The sequence below is a fragment of the Ctenopharyngodon idella genome, chromosome 16, assembly GCF_019924925.1.
Source record: "Ctenopharyngodon idella isolate HZGC_01 chromosome 16, HZGC01, whole genome shotgun sequence".
NCBI lineage: Eukaryota > Metazoa > Chordata > Actinopteri > Cypriniformes > Xenocyprididae > Ctenopharyngodon > Ctenopharyngodon idella.
This window is the reverse complement of record NC_067235.1, coordinates 20,161,477-20,184,334: the sequence shown is the minus strand read 5'-3', so window position 1 is coordinate 20,184,334 and position 22,858 is coordinate 20,161,477. Positions and strand designations below refer to the sequence as shown.

Genomic DNA, 22,858 nt, shown 5'->3' with positions numbered 1-22,858 from the left:
ACAAATTAAGATATTTTTGATGAAATCTGACAGCTCTCTGACTTTTCAATAGACAGCAATTTGACCACCAGAAAGGTACTAAAGACATTGTTAAAATAGTTGACGTGACTGCAGCGATTCAACCTTAATTTTATGAAGTGATGAGAATACTTTGTGTGCAAAAATGAAACAAAAATAACTTTTTTTCAACAATATCTTCTCTTCTGTGTCATTCTCATACGCTGTTTATGTTCGGCGCTTCCAGGTTCTACGTCCGAATGCCAGCTCAGTAATTTTTTTTATTTTTAGGTGAACTAACCCTTTAAGTGGCTGTGTTTATGCAACTGCTGTGATTTCATCATAATGTGTGTGGTTACAATGTTTTGCCCATTTGTAGGGCAGTAAGTTACACAGCATGCACTTGTCAAGGGTGGTGTTTAGCACATCAATCTTTGAGTGAAGATGGACGAAGGAATTTGGAAAATGTTCTCGATTGGAAAAAACAAAAAAAGTACTACATGTCGGTAGTTCTGGGAAATTTCTATGAATTAAGCATTCTGTCACATGTTGCAATCCAGACAATTAATTGTTTCTGTTGAATGTCAAAAGATTGGAAAGATCTGATATACACACTTATAATAAGATATTTGGAAGAATGTTTATAATCTCACCCAACCCACCATTGACTACCTAGTAGGAAAAAAAAAAATACTATGGCAGTCAATGGGGGGTGAGATCTGCTTGGTTACAAACATTCTTCCAAATATCTTCCTTTGTGTACAGCAGAACAAAGACATTTATACAAGTTTGGAACAACTTGAGGGGGAGTAAATGATGACAGAATTTTCATTTTTGGGTGAACTATCCCTTTAATAACAAACTTTACGTGCACATCTTGTATGCACCCTACACAAGTTTTGTTCATGTATCTTATTATCTATGTTAAAATCGGTTGTATTTTTGTGGAAATCGTGATATTTTTTTTTTTTTTTAAGATTCTTTGATGAATAGAAGGTTCAAAAGAACCATATGTAGGCTAGTCCTATTTGAAACGACATTTTTTCAAAGGTCTTTGCTGTCACTTTTTATCTATTAAACTTGTTGCTGAATAAAATTATTAATTTATTTTTAAAAAATCTTACTGACCCCAAATTTTTGAGAGGTAATGTCGCTGTAAAAACCGTTTGAAATGATTTAAGGAAGACCCATTGTCTATTCAACAATTTAAACTGCATCGTTACTTGACAGTTGAAAGCTGCATACCTATTTAAATTTAGTGGGAGGGTCTATACCTCCAGCCCGACCTGTGATTGGCTCACATTTTGAAGGCGGGGCCTTGGGTACCACATGGAGATGCTGTGTATCGGTGGATGCGGGAATGAGTGAGAGCATGGTTGAATGATGCCGGTCGAGGAGCCACACACAAAACATTGACATATTGTATTGAAAACTTAAAGCGCAGATAGTGTGCAAAAAGCTAATTTATATTATTCAATGGTGGCTTGGGCTACATTTGTAGCATTTTATTGATGTATAAGGGATAAAACTCAGATTTTAAGGACAGAGTGGCAGAATTGATGGAATAATGAGGGCGCATTTACGGAATCCCACTTTTTTCAGATTTCCTATGGCAAGTTTTTTAATAATTTTGATTGCTGTTTCTTTTGTGCATTCGACTGTCTTTTATGGGCAAACTGAGGAAAACGCACCGCCTGGAACTGTTGTGGCTGGGTTTCTTTTTCCTCTGGAAGACAAATGCAAAGAATTAAACTTGGCTGGACTTAAAACAGTTTTGACAGGGGAGGACTCGTCGGATTTTTCACTTGAATATCTGGACAACACAGGATTCGTTTTAAAAACCACCAAAACTTTTGACGGGAAATCCAAATCGAGCTATACGTTGATCGCGCGCTTGCCTCGCTGCAATAAAACAGCAGAAGAAGTGGCGGTTAAAATCGAGATACTTGATAAAAACGACCATATACAACAATTTAACGTAACAACTGACAGGATAGATATTCTTACCGATGTCAAAAGCCGAGTTAGGAAGCCAAGAGCCATTTCTGAAGCTTTGTCCTACACCGTTTCAGTTTCCGAAGATATGAAAGTCGGAGATTTGATCTTTACGGTACCGGACCAGAAGTTCGAGAAGAAGTGGTTCGAGGTGGTTTCGGACGGACACTCAGCGGTCCAGATGGAAAGAGACTCGGGACGCGTGTACTTAGCGCATCGCTTGATGTCAACAGCCGAGGTCATGGTTAAAATCCACAACATGAGAGGTATGTTTATGTAGCCTTTTAAAATAAACAGTTTATGCATTAATTTGTATTATTTAAAGCGATAGCGCACCCAAAAATGCAAATTCTGTCATCATTCACTCACAGCAATGCTGTTCAAAACCTGACGTTCTCTTCACACAAAATGACACGAGACTCCAGTCACCATTCACTTTCACTGCATATTTTTCATACACTGAAAGTGAATGGTGACTAAGAGAGATTGTCTTTCTGCCTAACGTATCCTTTTGTGTTAGTAGCCTAATGACAGAATTTGCATTTTAGGTGAACTGTTCCTTTAAGTTTGCATAGATTTGAAAACTGAAGGAGAGGGCATCGTCCTGTACCATGGATATTTTCTGTCGTTAAGGGGGTTATTTGCTTTTTCACTGCGCCTCACAGATCTTAACGGAAATCACAGCGCACAATGCCGCACATAAACGACATGTTATAGTTTTATGACATTTGGGACATGTACTGATAATTGTAAGCGTATGCTTCATCTGATATTTAATGTGAGGGGGAAAAAACACATTCAGAATATAATACAAAATTCAAAGGAATGCGCATGCAGTGCCAGTAACAATGAGTTTTTATGAGTTGATGAGATGCAGCATATTATTGTAATGTTATGTCTGCTGTTGATATAAATTACATTTATGCATTTGGAAGATGCTTTTATCTAAAGCAATTTACAATGCACTCAAGGTGCACTTTTTATCAGTTCATGCATTGGGAATCAAACCCATGACATGGTGTTGCTAGCAAAATGCAGTACTGTTCAAGCCACATGAACAATATAAATTCAATGAGAGAATATATTTGGGGGGTTAAGTTTGACTAGTTCTCACATTGTTTTACACTTCGTTTTTTTTTACTTAAGTGTTAGATGTTTGTCCTCAGATGTTTGGTAATCAGGTAAACAAATACTAGAGTATGTGGCAAGGTTCAAGTGAGAAGCACAAGCATCAGATGTATGTTCAGATGTTTTCTTGAAAAAATTGTACTGAAATCATCAAAGAAATGAAGAAACTGGAGCAGAGGAGCAATTTGTGATTGGTTTGTAATACACTAATGCACTTTGCCGGATAACCCAGCTTGAATTATTGTGAAACAGATACATTACGACATGTTGGCCAAACTCAAATGAGATCACTTGGGATCATCAAGTAACTGGGTTCAAGTGAACATAAATGTTATGGAGAAAGTCTTCTAATTATGACTGAGAGTTTAGCTTAAGTGGTTGAGGTCATGGAGGTCTGATTTCGCTAATCAGTGCTCTAAAAGCAAACCTTTATTCAACTGTTTGTTTGGGGTAATTAGTGATATTTATTCACCTGGAAGTCACCAGACAGCACATGTGGTCTCAAATACCTTCGCTGGGGCAGATGTGTAGTTGACGTTGGGGGGATATAAATGTTTGTTTTTGCAAGAAAAGGTCCCAGTCCATCACCTGCAATACGCCATTGGGGTTGTTTGTGATTCTGATTGAGGTCATCTCAGTGATTGTTTGACAAAGTGAATTCAGAGATCGGATGAATATACCTCTTGACATGTTTACTGAAATTGCTCCTCTGAAAGAGTGGTGCCACGTGTTCCCTTGAAAAGAGAAATAAGATGCATTATGTACATTTCTGTAAAGTATGGAAGTCCTTTGAGGAATGTCCTGTGTGTTGTAATGATCTTGCATCTCCTGATTGGAGAATTACAGGATAATTTAAGTTGGGATGAGAGCTTGGAAGAAAGCTCTATCATCAACAGTGAACAGAACAGATGTGGCTTTTTAAAATTAAACAAGATTTTTTTTTTACACTTAAGAATCTGTGTATCATCTGCCTAACACATGTCTAGACTATGGGTGGGCATATGACCAAAGTCTTAATTATAAGATTATATACATATGCATGACAATATAGTTATTTTTTCTGAAAAAAACTACACACTTAAAAACAAAGGTTCCAAAAGCAGTCCTGTCCTGTAATTCACAGATTTGATTCCTATTCACAAGCTATTGAGTAGACTTCAATTTCATTTGATTAAAATAGAATTTATTTAGGTATATTTTAGTTATACGGCCCATTTTGCAGTGTTTCAGAATGATTTGAACTGATAATTTATCTTTTTGAGCTATTTGCATGTTTTTGATTCACTAAAAAAAACGTTTCATAAGAGTCATTTGTTCGTGGTTGGAACTACACTGGTTGCGTTTGTATGTTTGTTTTGGTGTGCTGTCTGTTTTTGTCATTTCACCGATAAAAATACTGTCTGGTCTGCATTTTCTCTCCTAGTCTGGTCTACAAAGACCAGAACACGTTGTGTTTTAGCCTCTCTGTCATTTCAACACAGCCCTCTCTTTAAAACACTACAACACAGTGGAGTGTCCTCTCCACTCTTCTGTGAGAATTCAGCACAATGGGAACACAGTCCTGTTGGCAGTAGAAGAGCTTTGTATCTCATTTTCGGAGGCAGTTTGAAGGACTTTCTCTCTCCAAACGCTTGTATGGTGAAGTCAAGCCAATGCAGGGTCTTCTGGGAGACGATTATTTTTGAATCCATTGTGAAGCCTCATGCTAACACAGTCCGTTTGAGTGCTTTTGGAACGGGGCTGTTTGTTTTGTCCCGTTTATGTGCAAAGTTTGGATGAGAAAGTCCCATCTCTGTTAACAGAGTGAAGACATACTCCCTCATAGTCCCCGTAGTCTTTGATATCTGACTCACAATGTTGTTTCTCCAGGTAAGAACTGCACAGTTGGATTGATGCGGACCCAATTTATGCCAGACTTTTTTCATTTGAGATATTAGCACACACATAAAAATGGGGGCTGTCCTGTATTGATATATTGTGATTATATTTTCCCTGATTCTTGATTCTTTTGATATTTTTTGTATGTTTGCATTAAACATTTTATCTGTCTGTCCAGTTTTCTTATACCGTCAAGTACCATCAAATACACTGAAACTGAAATTAAAACTGAGAGATCTTCACGACAAACCGTCAAAATAAAAGTTCGGTTTAACTTCAAGCAATTATGACAGAAATACATCACTACTGTGTACTAAAATGTACTTCTCAATAGTAATAATAATATTATTATTATTTCTAAGGTATATTTACAACCAAGATATTTTTTTCATCCATGTTTTAAATTTATACAGTTCTGTTGTGCAGCATCTTACTTGACAAAAAATAAAAATGCAATGTTTTGTTGTAAATTAATTGTTATATTTTCATTTGATTACATTTTATTATTCATAGGGCCCTAAATTAATAGGTACTCTTTGGAGTTTAATTGTGAACAAACTAGTTTACATGTTTACATTCATTCTCAAGGTCTAACAAATATGCTCATAAATAGTAGCCTAAATGAATATCGTGATAAATATCAATATCATATGATAAGAAAAAAAAAAATATTGTGATTATTTTTTTGGCCATATCGCCCATCCCTACTTGGAATTGAACCCATGACTTTGGCACTGCTAGCTCCATGCTCTACCATTTGAGCTACAGGAGCGCTATGTTCCTCTAGCATATCTGTTATATTATTGGCCTGTCACATTCGTATAACTGCAGTACTGGATGAGAGACACCAGTATGGTTGACTCACCCCAATGTCACTTGCCATTTCATCAAGAAGTCACTCATAGAGCAAAGAGGCTTAACAGTTTGTCCCGCACAATTAGCATTAGCATTACTATGCAGCGCACACATTGGGGACCGCGGGGCAGCTTTCTAATCCTCATAAAGACCATCCCTGTGGTGCCTTCATTGGCTTGGTAAACACTGATAATGGTTTGCGTGCTGTATGCATTCTTTTCTTTTCCAGCCTTAAAGAATCCATACACTCATGAAAGTTTAAAAATCCTTACAAAGACCAACTTTATCTGTCTTTGAACACTGTATAGTCTGCTTGAGGAGCTTGTCTGGAGCAGTGGTGGGTCTAAAAGAGGAAGCAAGGGTGAACGATTGGGTGCATGTTCGAAAAAGAGTTTTGTGTTTTGAGTGCCCTGCAGATACACTTTGTAATGCATGTACATAATTAGATAACTTTTTTTCAAGCGAGTTATTGCAATTTTTTTTTGTTTGTTATTATTTTACTTGGTTTAACCACAGTGGCTATCTTTGTGTCATGGCCCACTACTAGATACATATTAACATTTTGCACATTTTTGTTCTTTAGAACTTAAGTCCAAAGTTCCTCTTAATTTCCACTTGTAGGGTCAATTTATAATGGGAATGGTTCGAGTTTCTCTCTTTTTTTTTTAATCACTTAAAAAAATTAAAACTGATCAAGCAACCTCCTTTGGATGACTTGAGATGGATTGATCCATCTGACATTGTGCCATAGTATCCAAAGTGTTGTAATAATAAAAAAGAAAGTGAGAATGTCAAACATGTTATTTCAAGCAAACTACGTATGTCGGGTTACTGTCAGCCTTTACACCAGTCACTTCATTGTTTCTCTCATGCTGCCAGAAATCGGCAAATCTCATTGAAAATGAGCAATGTTTGGCCACTTTGCCACTGCAAGTCAGTGTGAACGCTGGTAACTAATGACTGTGCATTATTAATGAACCTCAACCATCAGTACATGGAGTTTCCATCCGGCTTCCATTGGACATTTTCACCCTCAGGTCACCTCATGCATGTCAATAAAAGCAAATCAAAAAGGGGCCAGCAAAGTGCAAGGGCATAGATCGGTGACCTTGCATGCTTCACAGTGATATTCACAGCTCTGAGGCAGTGGAGTTTTGTGGCTTCCCTTTGGCTCAAGACCCATTATATTCCAATCGTCCTTCTCCCTCCGAGCTCAGAAATGTTGAGTGTACTTTAGTTGTAATTAGGGGCAGCTTGCCCTTTTGTCTCCTACATGCACTTGATTTGTTCTGAGGATTGCCTCTTCTGTCACACACTAGCCTAGCTCAAGCTCTGTGCACACCCTGGTCAAGTGGAAAGTCTGAAGAAAGAAAAAAACACTCTTTGAATAGTATTTTTGAATGGTACTTGTGTATATAAAATATATAGTAAAATAGAGAATATATGCACCACAAATAAGATGAATTCTATATTAAAGCAGCAAGTAGGGATACATTTTAGTGTGAACCTTGCAGAGTAGTGTGAACCAGAGAGGGCTGGTAACTGGCAGGTATTTAATTTGGTCCTCACAAGAATTGAGCCATGAACCATCACCATTGCAAAGCACTTAACCCCAGGTTACTCCAGCGGGATTGTTCCTGTAATAAGCCCATGACAACGTATTGGAACAATAAACAATATGAAATGGAGTGTTGCTGTTATTTTATGTGATATTTAGAATGAGAAATAGGAACGTTGGAGACGGTTGTGATGGCCGCCCCGGGCAGGTGATTAGAGATGTCACTCATTAGTCATCTGAAGAGATGCTCATTTAGGCATGCTGTCAGTTTGAGGAGGTTTGTTTATCTGTAGTGGTCCATTAATTACTTCTACATCACTTGTGCACTGACAATAAATCCACAAGAGAACAATGACTCTTATTCCCTGCCAGACACCTTTTAACTAAATATAACTTTTTAAATATTTCAGTAATCACCTCATAATTCTGCTTTATGGAAAAGTTTGCTTTCTGGAATCTTCTTGTCCCCTGTGCCCTTCAGTGACACATTCAACCGGCAGAAGGAATTCAAATGCTCAGAGGCATCTCAGACCACCCGTTTCGCACCCGTTCGTTGGGTTTGTACAATTAGTCCTTTCCCCATCTGCTGTGGTTAGCCTAAGGACCTGACCATGATCCCCTGCTCTAGAGAGAAGGACTATTATAGCAATGTGCACAGGAGATTTCACCCTGCGCTGAGTTATTTTGAAGATCACACATTGTGCGTGGGGTGATGGGCGGTTGTTTGAGATGAAGTGATTTTAATTGTGCCTTTAAATTCATGCTGTTGCGAGTGAGTGCATGCATGTGCTCAATCGGAGAAGTTCAGAGAGCGCTGCAGGATATATACTATTGTGAGGAAGCCAAAGCTTTGCAGAATGATCTTTTTTGGTTGTAAATGAAGCCCTGGAGAGCTGTCTGTGTCAGTTTGAATCAGTGTTACTGAGGGGCAGACAGGGCTGGTGAGAAAGGAGGATTTATGTGTATTTTGAGTGTGTGCTGCTGTCGCATGCATATGTTTATGTGGTTTTTGGCGTGTGAGATCACCATTAGTAAAGTCAAAACTGTCAGTTATTGTCAAGTCTGCTGCTGGAGGACAGAAGAGTATTTTTGTTAAGGATGGGTTGTATTCATGCTACAAGTGTAAACCCAAAAAATTGAGGCAATCGGTTACATCAAAATGTTTACATTAAGAAATTCAGTGTTTAAGTAACCAGAACTGGCAGATTTTTATTTTGTACTCATACATTTTAATTGTAACTAAATTGAAATATTTGAGTGAAATAATTAATACATTTAACTTAAAATCATCACGTAATCTCAACATAAACATTTTTATTAGGGGAAACTTAGCTAGCTATAACAAGCTATTTAAAAAAAAAAAAAGCTAACTTGCTAATTTGTTAACATGTTAGCAATAGCATGGTATAGCACTTGCTGAATGAGTACATCAATATAAAACATTTAACATACATGTTCTCAGACTGCATGCACCACTTGTCACCATGATGGTAACTCTCCAAAAACCCACATAAACCCTTCTTAAGTTAGCATAACAAAACAATCGCTAAATCTCGTTACTAAATCTCCCACCTTATAAAAAAACTCATTATATAACACTTAATTTTAACATTTACTCTCCTTTTCGAGTGCAGTGGGCAAAGCATTCTGGGAAATAGAAATCCCAGCCCAGTTTCAGTTAAACTTAAGTTCATCTAAATTAAAAGAAATGAGTTCATAAAAGGGCAATTCCATGCAAAGGTCATCCTTACCATGAAAAAAAAAGTTTTTACCAAAAGAACAAAACCCTTTTTAAGTTGTCCATTTAGGTCTGTAATATACTGTATTAATGTGCTCTAACAGAAATTTTAAGAAAATTGTTCATCCACAACATATGAGGTAAGCAACAATGCTTACATTAAATTTTCAACCAACATTATTTCATGCCTTCAAAAAAAAAAAAAGGATCAAAAGACCCCCATTTTTAAACTTTATTTTAACAGTAAGCATTGTGCAGAGAGATGGAGACATGCCTGAGAAATAAATACACTCATTTTGTCAAATATCCAGTTTTAGGTATCCTGAATGATAGATATACTTTCAAACTGCTTCTTTCTCTGTCTATCTCTATTGCTCAGTTTCTCTGCTTGTTGTTTTTTTCCTGTTTTGATCTCTCTGTCTGTACCCTGTCCTCAGAGTTAATTGAACTTTATGTCAGCATGGCAGGCCGCCTGTCCATTGTGCTATAATAGTTTATTGACAGGATATGTAGAGTGGCCCAGAGCCATGGTGTTTTTTAACGATGAATTAGGGCAAGGTCGTCAGAACCCCCCGTCCTCTTGCTCCGTGGTAAACTGTACCAAGCCTCAGCCACACGGGGCTCCCGTTTCAGCCTCAGTTTTTGATCTTAATTGTTAAATTGGTCACGCTGACTTGGATTTATTTTAATTCCTGGAGAAGAACGCTGTCACTCCTCTTTCCTCCCTCCCTTTCGGAAATCCCTCACTTTCACGGCGAAAGAAATTGCTCTTCAAGTGCATTCAATTGAAACCTTCCACTGTGGGATTTCAGTCACAAATTTATGTATCAAAGTTGATGATCAGAGTTTCGGCTGATTGAACTGATATCAGTATCTCTTTGTTTTTTAACAAAGAGATAAAAAAAAAATCCCATTCTGCCAATGAGAGGTTTTGATTCGTCTTTCAATCTAGCTGAACACTCTTCCATTAAGAGATCAATGAGGACGAACTGTTCCCTTTTGTGTGGAAAGTGCAGTCACTGGAAAGAATTGCACAGTGCTTATCATTGTGTAATAGCCTTTGGAAAAATAAGGTGAGATGTTTGCCACTGTGATTGTCCACCTGAGAATAATGCAGCTTGTTTTTTTGTTTTTTTTATCACTTATATTTAGACCATGGTTTCTCAACTGGGGGTTTGTAAGATCGTAATATAAAATAATATAAATTTTTTAAAGAATTAAATGAAATAAAATTCCAAAGTAAATAACAAATAACTTAATAAATTAAATTACATTTTAATTAAATTATTAAACATGTATAAAATTAAATATTTTATAATAGAGCATTTATTTTGATCTTATTAGAATGATTAAATTAGCTTTAATTATTTGCAATAACAATGTGAAGGTCTTGTGACATTCATTATGTTCATTCATAGGGGGGTGGGGGGGGTTGCTTTAAAGGAATTAAATAATTACTCAGTATTAAAAGGATTAAGGGAATAAATAAATGTAAAAATTGTAAAATAAGTTCTACTGCAGTTGTGAAGTAGGCCTAATCAATTTAAACTATTTGCAAATAATATTTTGTTTTAAAATAGGCACACATTCTCTCTTACTGATATCTGACATGTCGAAAACGCAAAACGTTTCTTGTCTCATCACATTCATTTATGAGTTACATGAATCAAATGTAAATTATACCATATTCTACAATCAAAACAGTGACATTTAAAAAAAAAAAAGTTGAGTTGCTTGCATCCCTGGATATTACTTTTGGTCGTTCAGCATTCCTCTCATAAAACAGTTAAATATTAATGTTTAGCTGCTATACTTTCCATGTTCTCTTTCAGAGGTAAAACTAATGCGTTGCTCTGAAATTCATACTCGTATTCTTTAAGAAGACCCGCCTTCTTTGATTTGATTGGCCATCTCACTCATTTTGACATTGACGAGCGCTGTTAGACTAATGAGACAGAGCAACCTAAAAACTTGTAAAACTTTTTGTCATCCAAATAACATAATGAAGTGCAGCAGAGCAGCATTAAGAATATAAAATAATAAGGGACATTTTGAACATTTCTAATTTTTGGGGAGACTTTGGGGAGTCCCTCTAAATGTCTATGGTGGCTATATATCTAACATATACTCTACATTTCATACAGTTATATCATGTATCATATTTTCTATATTTAAAATTTATAATGATCGACTGCTATACAAAGAGTCAGAAAAATATCTTAGGCCTAACTTACCTAATGCAGAGGAAGCCGCCTCTTTTCCAAGTTGTGCCTCTGAAGCGTCAGAGTTAGAGCCCCCTCTCCTTTAGTTGTGGGTTTATTTTAAAAAACGATGAATAAATATCCATTAAGTTTGGTTAGCCTGCTATTTAGCATAAGCCTAAACAGAATGAGAAGCGAGTCATCTCGTGTACCACCACGATATGATTCGCGAGTTGGGACTTGGGAGAGAATGGGTTTCTTTGTTTTTTAGTATAGTATTTAAAAATGATTTAGCCCTAATTTACTCATTCTACTTACTAAAATAATAGGATAAGACAAATAAAATGAGAAAATGTGAATTCTATAATTTTTTTTTATTTTATTCATAGCTCCCACAAAATCATAAATGTCTCTGGTCTGGTCATAAATGTCTGGACTCCTTTAATAAGGGACTATGAATATATAAACAGACGGTTCAATGTGTTGGTATTAAATGCATTCTCTGAGAATTTATATTTCAAGTTTTGACTGCAAATGTCACGTCCATAATGCTGGAATTGCCCAAAACTCAAAACAATGAAACAGTTCAGTTTACTTAAAATATATCAGTCCTGTGAATTTGAAAGAAAAAGAAAGTGCTAAATACTCATAAAATGTTATCAATTTATAACATTTACAACAACTCAGAGGGGTTCAGCTGAGAAAAATGTTGGAGACTCAATGAGTCCTGCACTCTGTCTAGAAACAATCTTCGTTATTCCATGGCATAAAGTTGATTTGAAAGGAGCGCAGATACTTTGTTAAAGTCATTTGACAGTTAGAGCCATTAACATGAAAATTGTATCCGCCGACCGGTTTGTGTGCCAAGCATTTCGATACAGTTTGTGGGATCAGCATGTTTTCTTCCTGTATTCTCTTCCTTTGTACGGTGGAAAATGAGAGCTCTCCAAAGCCCTGACACACAGTAATTATGTGAACTCTGTTTGCGGCGAGCATCTGTCTTTCTCTCTCCCTCTCTTTCTTCTTTCTACGGTTTGCCTGCGTCTGCTGAATCTTGGCAACTGTCTGATGTCACCGCTAGAACACAAGCTGAATGCAACCCAAGGAAAAAGGACCCATTGCATACATTGTTAAAGGTATAGTTCACTCAAAATTGAAAATTCTGTCATCATTTTCTCATTTAAGCTATTATTCATTTAAAATGTTCCTCTCAGACTGGAATGAAATTAGGGTGAGTAACTAATTAGACCCGCAGCCTTACAGAGGACAAGCGGTTTGGAGAGTAGATGGATGGATTAATGATGACAGAATGTTACATTTTGTGTGAACTGTCACTTTAAGTACATGGAGACTTAATTAGATCATTAAATATGTTCAAACTTGGCTTGCATTTGGTCTTGAGACCTGGTGGCAAAGAATTATCCCGATCTGTATTCCTCTTTCTTTCTGTCCCAGTACTGTGACCCAAATATGCAGCATGTTGTGAATGAACACCTGGGCCTGCAAGGCTTTTAGCCCACAACTGGAGGAACACCTGTGCCACATGCTTGCACACTCCATAGTCTCCAGGAGTCCGATACCAGCTGTTCCTGGCCTGATGTGTTCTCTTGGAGCAAAGCTAGTGGGAGCGTGTAGCTGTAGGTGCCCTGCCGGTTGTCAGAAACAGATCATTTTGATGGGGCAAACACATCAACATGTGTTGGAACATTCATGAGTCAATGAACTATGATGGGAAATCAATATTATGTAAGCACGCAGTCGAAAATCTCTCGTGTTACTGTTGATTTCATACGGGGCCGTGGCGCAGTCCTAGATCATCATTTGCATATTGCTTTGCAGCTCCCTCTTTTGAAATGCCAACTTCAAAGAGCAAAAATAAACTGACAGAAAGAGGGACTCGTTTAAAGATTTAAAAGATGCGGAAATCAGTTAAGCAAATACGCAATGATTTATTAGGTCTGTACACGGCAGAAAATCAACAAACAAACACAGTTTAAGATATTGCGTTTAACTGGAGTCTGTCCCGGAGATGTCTGCGAATTAACTAGTCTCATGAAATAAACACACACCCGACAGTGCTGACGCTCAGCCCCATGGGTATAGAACTATTGCTCACTCGGTGAGGTGTGACTCTTAAAGGCATAATTTATTCAATTTCACATGACAGGTTTGTTTAATGGATATTGAGTTGACTAAATCTTAGTAAAAATGACTTTGTGAGGAAAAATAAAGGCCCATGTAGGATTTAAGGGCTGACTTATTGATTGCATATAATGAATTTATTCCTGGGATTAATTTTTTTTTTTCTTCAGATTGAGAAGAAGATAAATGAACAGGTTTAATATCTGGTTTAATATCTTAGCATAAAACATCAAAAGTAGCACCCAAATGAGTGATTTTAGAAAGCAAAGCATTTTATTTTAAGCTTCAATTAAAATTAAAGCTGCAAGCAGCGATGAAAGGGCCCTCGCACCCGGGCTCACCACCACCCATTGGCCTTAGGAAAACAGTGAACAGTGGGCGACATGCATGTAAGTGAGTAAATACAGGAGAATTATGGCAAAGTCATTTCAAAGTGCCAGACTTCCTGCTGCCAACAGGTGGCGCTGTGACCGTAACAGAATATTGCCATGTAGATGTGTTCAGGCCAGGACTCTTATCAAACATGTGAAGTTTGAAATATTGTAGGTGGCGCTATCGAGCCATTTTGCCACGCCTAATTCTGAGACCCATAACAGACATAAATTTTCACCACTTCTGACGTGTGTGCAAAGTTTCATGAGTTTACAAGCGTGTTTAGGCCCTCAAAAATGCGATTCATTTGGTAGAAGAAGCGGAAGAATAATAATAAACAGAGCAATTCCAATAGGGTCCTCACACCATTGGTGCTCGGGCCCTAATTAAAGCTGCAAGCAGTGTTGAAAGGGCCCTCGCACCTGGGGCCACCACCACCCGGTGGCCTTAGGAAAACAGTGAACAGTGGGCGAGACATGCATTTGAGCGGGTAAATATAGGAGAAATATGGCAAAGTCATTTTGATGTGCCACACTTCCTGCTGCCAGCAGGTGGCACTTTGACTACAACTGAATATTGCCATGAAGATGTCTTCAGGCCAGGACTATTATCAAATGTGAAATTTGGGGCAGATTGGACATTGTATGCGTCTTTCATGGCGAAACATCAGACTTTGTCAGTCCGCACAGACACACCCTTCAACAAAAACTCAAGATCTTCACAATGTAACATCACTAAGGCCTTAAGATTAGACTGACCAAATATGATATTGTTCTGGTTAAATCTCAATGAGGAGTTAATCACAGTGTAAAACATGACATGTCCTGTTACCCGCAGGTGGCTCTATGACTATAACTGAATATTGGCATGTAGATGTCTTCGGACCAGGACTCTAATAAAACATGTGAAGTTTGGGGCAGATCGGACATTGAATGCCCGAGTTACAACAACTTCCTGTTTCATGGCGAAACATCGAATTTTGTCAGGCCGCCACAGGACACGCCCTTCAGTGAAAACTCAAGATCTTCGTAATTTAACATCGCAAAGGCCTTTAGATTAGACTGACCAAATATGATGTTGATCTGATTAAAGCTCTAGGAGGAGTTTGTTAAAGTACAATGTCTGGAAATGCCCAAAACTGCAAAAATTTTGCAGAGAAAATTCAAAATATCTCACTTCCTGTTGGGTTTTCAGATTTCGCAACCAGGGACTTTTTTGTAGGTATTGGGCTGTTAAATGTGTCTACTGAATTTCATACTTGTACGTGAAATGTAACGCGAAGGGCGCTTAATTAAAATTTTGTAGGTGGCGCTATCAAGCCATTTTGCCACACCTCTGAAACCCATATCAGATGTAAATTTTCACCACTTCTGACGCGTGTGCAAAGTTTTCGAGCATGTTTAGGCCCTCAAAAATGCGTTTCATTTCGGAGAAGAATAATTGACCGAGCAATTACAATAGAGTCCTCACACCATCGGTGCTCGGGCCCTAACAATGAATGTTCTTGAACAATGAATCTTTTCTTTTCTTTTTTTATTACAAACTGGTCTCAGTGGAAAGGCAAATGGCAAGGAAAGAAAAATGAAAGGAACTAGATTTTTAATATATTGTCCACAAGTTCAAAACTGTTAGTCTAAGCAAACAAAAACACACAAATTGCATGGTGCAAGTTATTCTTTGGGGGTTTAATACTTAGAGTAAGGAGTTTATTTAAAACTATAACCCTAGCAATAGCAGTAATAATACTTACCTTACAGACACTACTATTGACATCAGTTGTTGTGTCTATTGTCCCTGTCATGAAGGAAATACGTACCTGTAAGTGGAGGGAAGGTTTCTGGACCTCATGGTAAAGCTTGGAGACCGTATTCTGTTTCACCACACTTTATGCCCGGTAGGTCAGTGCTTTTGGAAACTGAAACCATCTTCATTGCGTGGGTAATTTACCACTGACATTCCCGTCAGGTGAAAACTTAATGGAGGGCAGTTAACCCCAGGGCCCCGTTTTAAAGAACATCTTGTCTGTTGGCTTCATATATTCATTTCCTTTTAGGTTGTTGACAATGACAGTTTATAATACTCTTTCTTGTAGACCTTACTTTTCCTCTTTCTAGACCTTATTTTTCCTTGTTTTCTCTCCATATGCCTGTGAAGCCTGATTCTTAATGTGATTTGGCTGATCATATTTTTACTTCTTAAGTGGGGTTGTGTGCTTTTATGCACTTTTACCAAACCACACAGCTTAAAACTTTAAAGCCACTTTGGAAGAAGTCTCTGTTTCCCTCACAAAACAGATGTTTCTTCAATCATCTCTCCATAATGGAGTGCTAACAACAGTATCCCGCTACCATCAGCTCATGAAATCTGTCCAGCACAGACAGGAAGAGCTGCCCTAACCAGAACATTATGCCAGTCCGGTCAGCATGCTAACATTTTATGTGCACCCGTTCTCCGGCACGTCCCGCAGAGCCAGATTGCATAACCAGGATGTGATTGGAAACATGAAAGCTGCATTGTGTTGCCCTAAGCCATGTCAGATTCAATGCAGAGTCCAAACGACAGTCAGAACCAAAAGCTCCTCCAGAAATGAGGGCAACACGTCCACAAGGCATTTCCGCATCCACAGGCAAATATCGCGCAACAGAATCATAACCAAAGGCTCTTCCTAACTATATCATGCCGTCTTGCTACTTTTGGCTTCCTAATTTCTCTATTTGATGCTGTTGTTACATCATTTTACAGTCCAGCACCTTAGCTGAATGAATGAATTATTAAATGTTTGATCTCATGTATTTTTTATAACCTTAAACAACACACTTCAGCTTACTGGTTAAAACAAAGCACTGAAGACCAACGGCATTCAGTCTCAGCTTAAGTGGCTTTATGTAAGCAGATTCTGTGGCACTTTTTTCCAATAAAAAGGTGCTGGTTCTTTTATAAGTTCTGAAAACATATTTAACATCCAAAGTAATTAATTGCAATCTTTATGATACCACATCCTGGTCAGAAATTATAGCGAATAAAATTGCACCAGTCTAGACTGATTTGTTGCTTTGAAAACTTGGTTCCAGGTCGGGCACCACCACCCTGTCGTTGGAAACATGTATGCACATATTTTGCACTGAGCAGATGCGATTTCAAAGATTAATGGAGGTGACTACAGGGGTCTGTTTTGTGTGCGTCTTATAGGCTATTTAAGATGCCTGTTCACCACACAGGGTATTAAGGCTTCAGCTGCAGCTTGTGAAGTGTTTGTTGATTTATGAACAGGCAGAGGAAACTCAGTTAAACAGAAGGTCCCCTTAATGAGCAGACTGTGTGAAGATTTAGCCGTCTTCCTCCCTTGCTTAGAATATCAGGAAAGGTTCTGTCCTCACTTGAGCTTCACAGGAGTTTCCCGTGACCTGTCTACCTTTTGTGCTGCCCAAACTAGAGGCTAAATAGCGTAGCATGGCTTCTCTAAACTCTCTAACTCTGTGACTGGACCAGCAGGTTTTCTTTGGTAGCAATGATAAAGTGAGAGGGAGAGAGAAGGAAAGCAATCACTGGAGATAGAACTCATAGTCGGTCAGCAGAGACTTTGAGCATGTGAATTTTTGGCATTTCACTTTTATCTTTTAATAATTATGCATTCATTTTGTTGTAATCTTTGCCATACAGAGCATTTTTAGCAAGACTTCTGAATTTTTACTTGCTCTGGCAATATTTTCACTGGCTTATTTTACTAAATTTAATTTAATTTAATTTAATTTTATTTTTATTTTTATTTTTGTATAATTTGTTGAGTTAGAGGAGTGCATTAAATGCAAGACTTATAGAAGTAGGTCTGTGTATCCCATGAAGGGCAGAGAGTGCAGTATCTGTAAACACTGGCTGGATGCTCTCCACATGTCCACTGTCTGTTTGGAGGCCGCCCGTTACTGACCTCTGGCTCCGAGCGTCTGGAGGGAAGGGGACTGTGGGTGTCAGAGTTGCAGTGGGTCACCCTTCCTGCTGGGGAAATCTGAAACACATGTCTGTTTAGAAGCTGTGGGGTCATTTCCTTATCTGTAGTTCTTTTACCAGTTCTGCAGTAGGGCTGCATGATATTTGAAAAAAAAAAACTGACATTGTGTCAAAACATATTTTGTTTTTCTGCAATATATATTATGATATAAAAACAATTTAACCAGATGACTTGAATAGCTCTATTTGGAAAGAATGAATCATTCTAGAATGATTGAGATAATTTTGTAGGGGAGTGCATCTGCAGGGCAAATAATAATTTACAAGTATAGAGAAATAAAATAGAACAAAGATACAAATGAAAAAAAACAGTGATTTACGGAAGCCTCCGATCAGGAGTAATAGTTGGAATAAAATAGCTCATCACTGCAGATGAATAGAGTATCTCTTCAGCAAGCCAACGTGCAAACTTCTGCAAATGAAACTGAAACTTGCAGACGCTCAAAACACTCTAATCTTGATTAAAAGTAGTGAGATTAAATGATCTTACCAGTGCTGATGCCGCTCTTTCTCCTATTATGGTGTTTACGAGGATACCCACCAAGACGGGCATTTTGACAAAATTTTGAGTATTTGTGTCCGTTCAAGCACAAATGGCTAAACTTTGCAATTCATCAGAGAATCATGTGCGTTTCAAACCGTGGTGCCTGGTCTGTATGGATCAACTACGATCCCTACTTGACATCGCACATCCAGCGATGTGACTATCTGCAGTCTTTTATTTTCTAGGCAGTGAGACAGTAGTGGTATATTAAAGCAATAAGCCACTCTAGGCTGTGATAATGCATGGCTTTGAATGGCTTATTGCTTTTATAATATTTTTCACTTTACTGTACTTAATTTTACATACATGCATAGTTTACGATTGTGCATTAGCTTTGAATCTGGATCAGTCAATCATATTTTCAAGATGTACTATAGGTATTTTTCTTTTCTCATTTATTTCTCTGTCTATTTCTCATTTATTTCTCTGTCTTTCCTCTCATCCACTGACTAACTTTGCAAGGAAACATAGTCAGTGTAGTTTACTGCCAAAAGATTGTGACAGTAGCAAGCCAAGACATTAAGTGCTCTTTGCAGAATGATCTTTCATTACTCTTATAAACAATAATGAATTATTCAAGATCCTGTAGATTAATATATCATTTATAAGAGCATGATGGACAGGCTTATCTTTTTTGCAAAATGAAAGATTTGAACTGCTTGGTCTTTTTTTACATTATACATTCGTAGAAGAAAAATTGCAAAAACAAACGAAATTATATTGTTTTCATCACTTTTGAACTAGCAACCAGCCAGAGGACCCTAGCAACCACCTAGCAGCACATTATGAAAAAGTCAGAGCACCTTAGCAACCTTCAGAGCAATGCTGGGCAAGAACCCCTCACATTTATGTGAAAAAATGCTTGACTTCAGTAATCTATTTATCTGTGATGACAGAAAAAGTAAAGAAAATGGATCCTCGGAAGCTGAGATTTTTTTTTTTTTTGGATGTCTCACCTCTGTTCTCTAGGGTGTAGTACGTCAGCTGCCATTAAAAGTTGTGGATGGTTTGAGAATTAAATGTTTTGAGTATTTTAAGAAGGTGAGGAAAGAGCTAAAAATGTCACAGTGTGTCGATCGTGGTGCGTAGTGTGGCGCGTCGAGGCTGCAATTGTTTTTATAATGAGGTGGTAGACTGTAAACCCAGCACAGCAAGGTGTTAAAGCTCTACTTGAGAAACCATTCCCCATTGAGCACACACACACACACACACACACTCTGTATAAATGTGATGTTTGTATGTGATGTGATGAACATCTGTGTAATTATGTGTGTATGTCTTCTACCACACACCCCAACCCACAAACACACACGAACCCAGAGGGGTTAAAAGCGTTGCCCTGTTTAAGCAGTGTGCCTGTGTTTGCCCCTGCTGTGTGCATTGATGTGGATGTGTAAATTGTGCTGTGTGTCGCACGTCTGTGTTGTTGTTTTTTCTGGGATCAGCGAGAGAAAGGGAACAAAGAAGTGCTGGCGTGCTGGAGTCAGAAATATCTGCTATGCTTATTTTCAGGCCAAAACACCTTTTCACACTGCTGTGTTACCAAGACATGACAAGGAGAAAAATCGGCATACAGATGCCTGATGAATGGCACTGATTTCAGTGTATTTCTGTTCAAAACATCCTTTTTGTGTCCTTTTGGCACTTTTTACACCTGGTATATGCTAACATGAAATAAAAATTCACCCTACTCTATTTATTTTGATACATATTCCTGGTCATGTTGTGAATGATTTATGTGTCTGCGACCTTCCTTTTTCGGCTCCATTGTCATGCTTCACAATCCAGTCAACTCCCGCTGGATAAAATCAAGACCCACCCTATATTTTTTTTCTCATTGAATATTCTGTTTTACTTGGAAGAGCTTTCATAGCATATTTTTCTATGTTTACTTTAACATGCATTTTAAATACGTCTCCTGTGACCACTTATATATATGAAATTTAATAGAGGGGAGAGTCGAATTTTGTGACTTCACACATTGCTTACTATGTCAGTGTGTTATTGAATGTTGATAAAATAAGTCAGCACACTGTTGTTCTATAAAATTCAACTTAAAATCAGCACTTTTTTTTCTTTTTATCGGTATCAGTCTCTGAATATTTAACGTCCAATAATGAATATTTAATTGTTTCCACAAATGTTAAGATTTAGTGCAGATCATCTAGAATAAACTGTAGGATAGTGATAGACTAGTAGCAAAGATTGGACCCTTTAAAGGATTAGTTCACTTTAAAATGAAAATTACCCCAAGATTTACTCACCCTCAACCCATCCTAGATGTATATGATTTTTCTTCTTTCTGATGAACAATTAATTTTCATTTTAAAGTGAACTAATCCTTTAAGAGCATTTTAGTTAGTTTCTTTTTAGTGTTTTAAATTTCTTATTTTCTTTTTTTTTTTTTTTTTTTTTTACAACAAAGTAAAATAGATTTATAATATCAGCCATTATGTGAAAATAATTATAGGCTTATCATTATCAGCCAATTAAAATGTAAATATCATTCATCCTTAGACTTTTTGTCATGTTATGATTTACTGGAAGACTGTATATGATACTGTATATGATGAAAAAAAAGTTAAACAAATTTTAATATCAATGCAAACATGATGTTTTGAGCAGAATGGTCATTTTAATCAAATTAATTGTATTAATTAAACTTTGGAGGAATGTTTTTCAGGTGGTCTGTCTCACTTGAATACAGATGTAATTTAGAGCTGTCCAATTCCGTTTTTGCACACAGAGCCAAAAACTCCCTTAAATCAAAAGTTTTCCAGGAGCATTCAGCAGTAACGCAAAGTTCTCCAGGTGCATTTCAATGAGGATGCAACTCAAAGGAGACTGTATATTTGAAACAATTTCCTCCCCCGTCCCAAACACTCGCTTTTAATTATGCCACAGAAGTCAATTCTCAGGTTGCAGTGGTGCCTGAATCCAGTATGAAATTGCCACAGTGTATTTGGGGCTGTTATCTTGGGTGAGCTTTAGCTGAACACACATATTTGCAGTGAGTAACAAGTCCAAGCTTTGAAGTTGTGCTCCTAGCGAGTGTGAGGGACTCCTTTGATGTTTTCTGCCTGGTGTGTTTCTGCTGGGAGAGTCCTGACAGAGAAAGAGAGCAAGAGAGACGGAGAATCTGCAGATACTACCTGGCCTCCGAGGGCTCACATAAAAGACTGTGTCATCTTACACAGTTAGCAAATGCCTCACTTAGTTAAGGACTATAGAAATTGGTAGCAGGGTGAGCAAGTAAGGTGGCAAAAAGACAATTTTCCATTCTCTGATTTTCCCATGACTCCAAGTGATTATGTCACGGTTTGTCCCTCTTAGTCATAACTTTAAGTTGAATGATGTTTGACGTGTTCCCCCAACCTTGGCTGATCTTCGAAACCCTCCTGTTCAGCAAGACAGGATTAAATTGCTAGGGAACTTTGCAGCTGTGCCCACTGTAGCATGAGACGGAGGTTCCCAGGACTGAATTTTACACAGCTGAACTCTTGAACTGAGGAATGCTACGCCCACCGTGTCCAACTCTTCACTTTGCTGGGTGAGAAAGCTCTAAAGATCACTTCACATGTTCATTCTCCTCTCAGATACTCCCTATCTTTATTTCCAGACTGCTTTGATAATAACTAGATCTCCTCAGGTCAGAGGGGTGCTAAGGTGCAGATATATTACAGTTAGCTAGAGATTTGTTTAGCCATTATGCTTTAATAAACAACTGGAAAGCGTTGTAGACGGGATTACACTGTCCAGTAGGAATTACATCATAATGAATGGTTTAAAGTTGCTAATTTTAAGATTTAGATAATCTAGTACACATTTGAAGGGATAGATTATGTCAAAGATTTAACCCTTTAAGAGCACTTTGTGTTTTTTGTTTTGTATTTTAATCATCCTTTTTGTTAATAAAGTAGACAAAAAGACAATTTTCCATTCTCTGTTTTTCCCATGACTCCAAGTGATTGTCACGGTTTGTTTTATAGATTTATAAGATTGGCCATACCATTAAAATAATTATTGGCCTAACATATTGGCTAGAATTTCAATATTGTGCATTTAATTTATTTATAAAATAAACAGACAAATAATTTATTTGTCATAAACAAAGCTATATTTCTTAATGAAATATTGAAAATCTATGGCTAGGGGAATTTAAAGGGGGAGGTAATGCTATTTCATGCATTATTTACACTGTTAAAGAGTTGCATTCTCATGCTAAACATGGCCAAAGTTTCAAAACACGAGTTGGACATATGACAGAGTATTTCTGTGCCAAATACACTACTTCCGGATTCAGAGAGTTTTTTTCGAGTATGGCCTGTATGACGTCAAAAGAGAGCGGAATTCCTTGTATAGGCACTTCTCCCTGATAAGCATGCACACACACATCACCCAGAGCAAGAGCACGCCCATCAACGCGCTTCGTTCGGGATACGGAA

At 37.6% G+C, this 22,858-nt stretch overlaps 1 protein-coding gene across 1 annotated transcript in view; it reads left to right on the top strand.

The window, feature by feature from the left end:
• Window positions 1-1,378: 1,378 nt before the first annotated feature.
• Window positions 1,379-22,858, top strand: part of si:dkey-22o22.2 (neural-cadherin) — a 124,206-nt gene continuing 102,726 nt past the window's right edge. Inside the window, exon 1 of the mRNA XM_051866119.1 lies at window positions 1,379-2,258. Within this exon, the coding sequence (XP_051722079.1) occupies window positions 1,565-2,258 (694 nt within the window). The 5' untranslated portion in view covers window positions 1,379-1,564. The remainder of the gene's footprint in view (window positions 2,259-22,858) is intronic.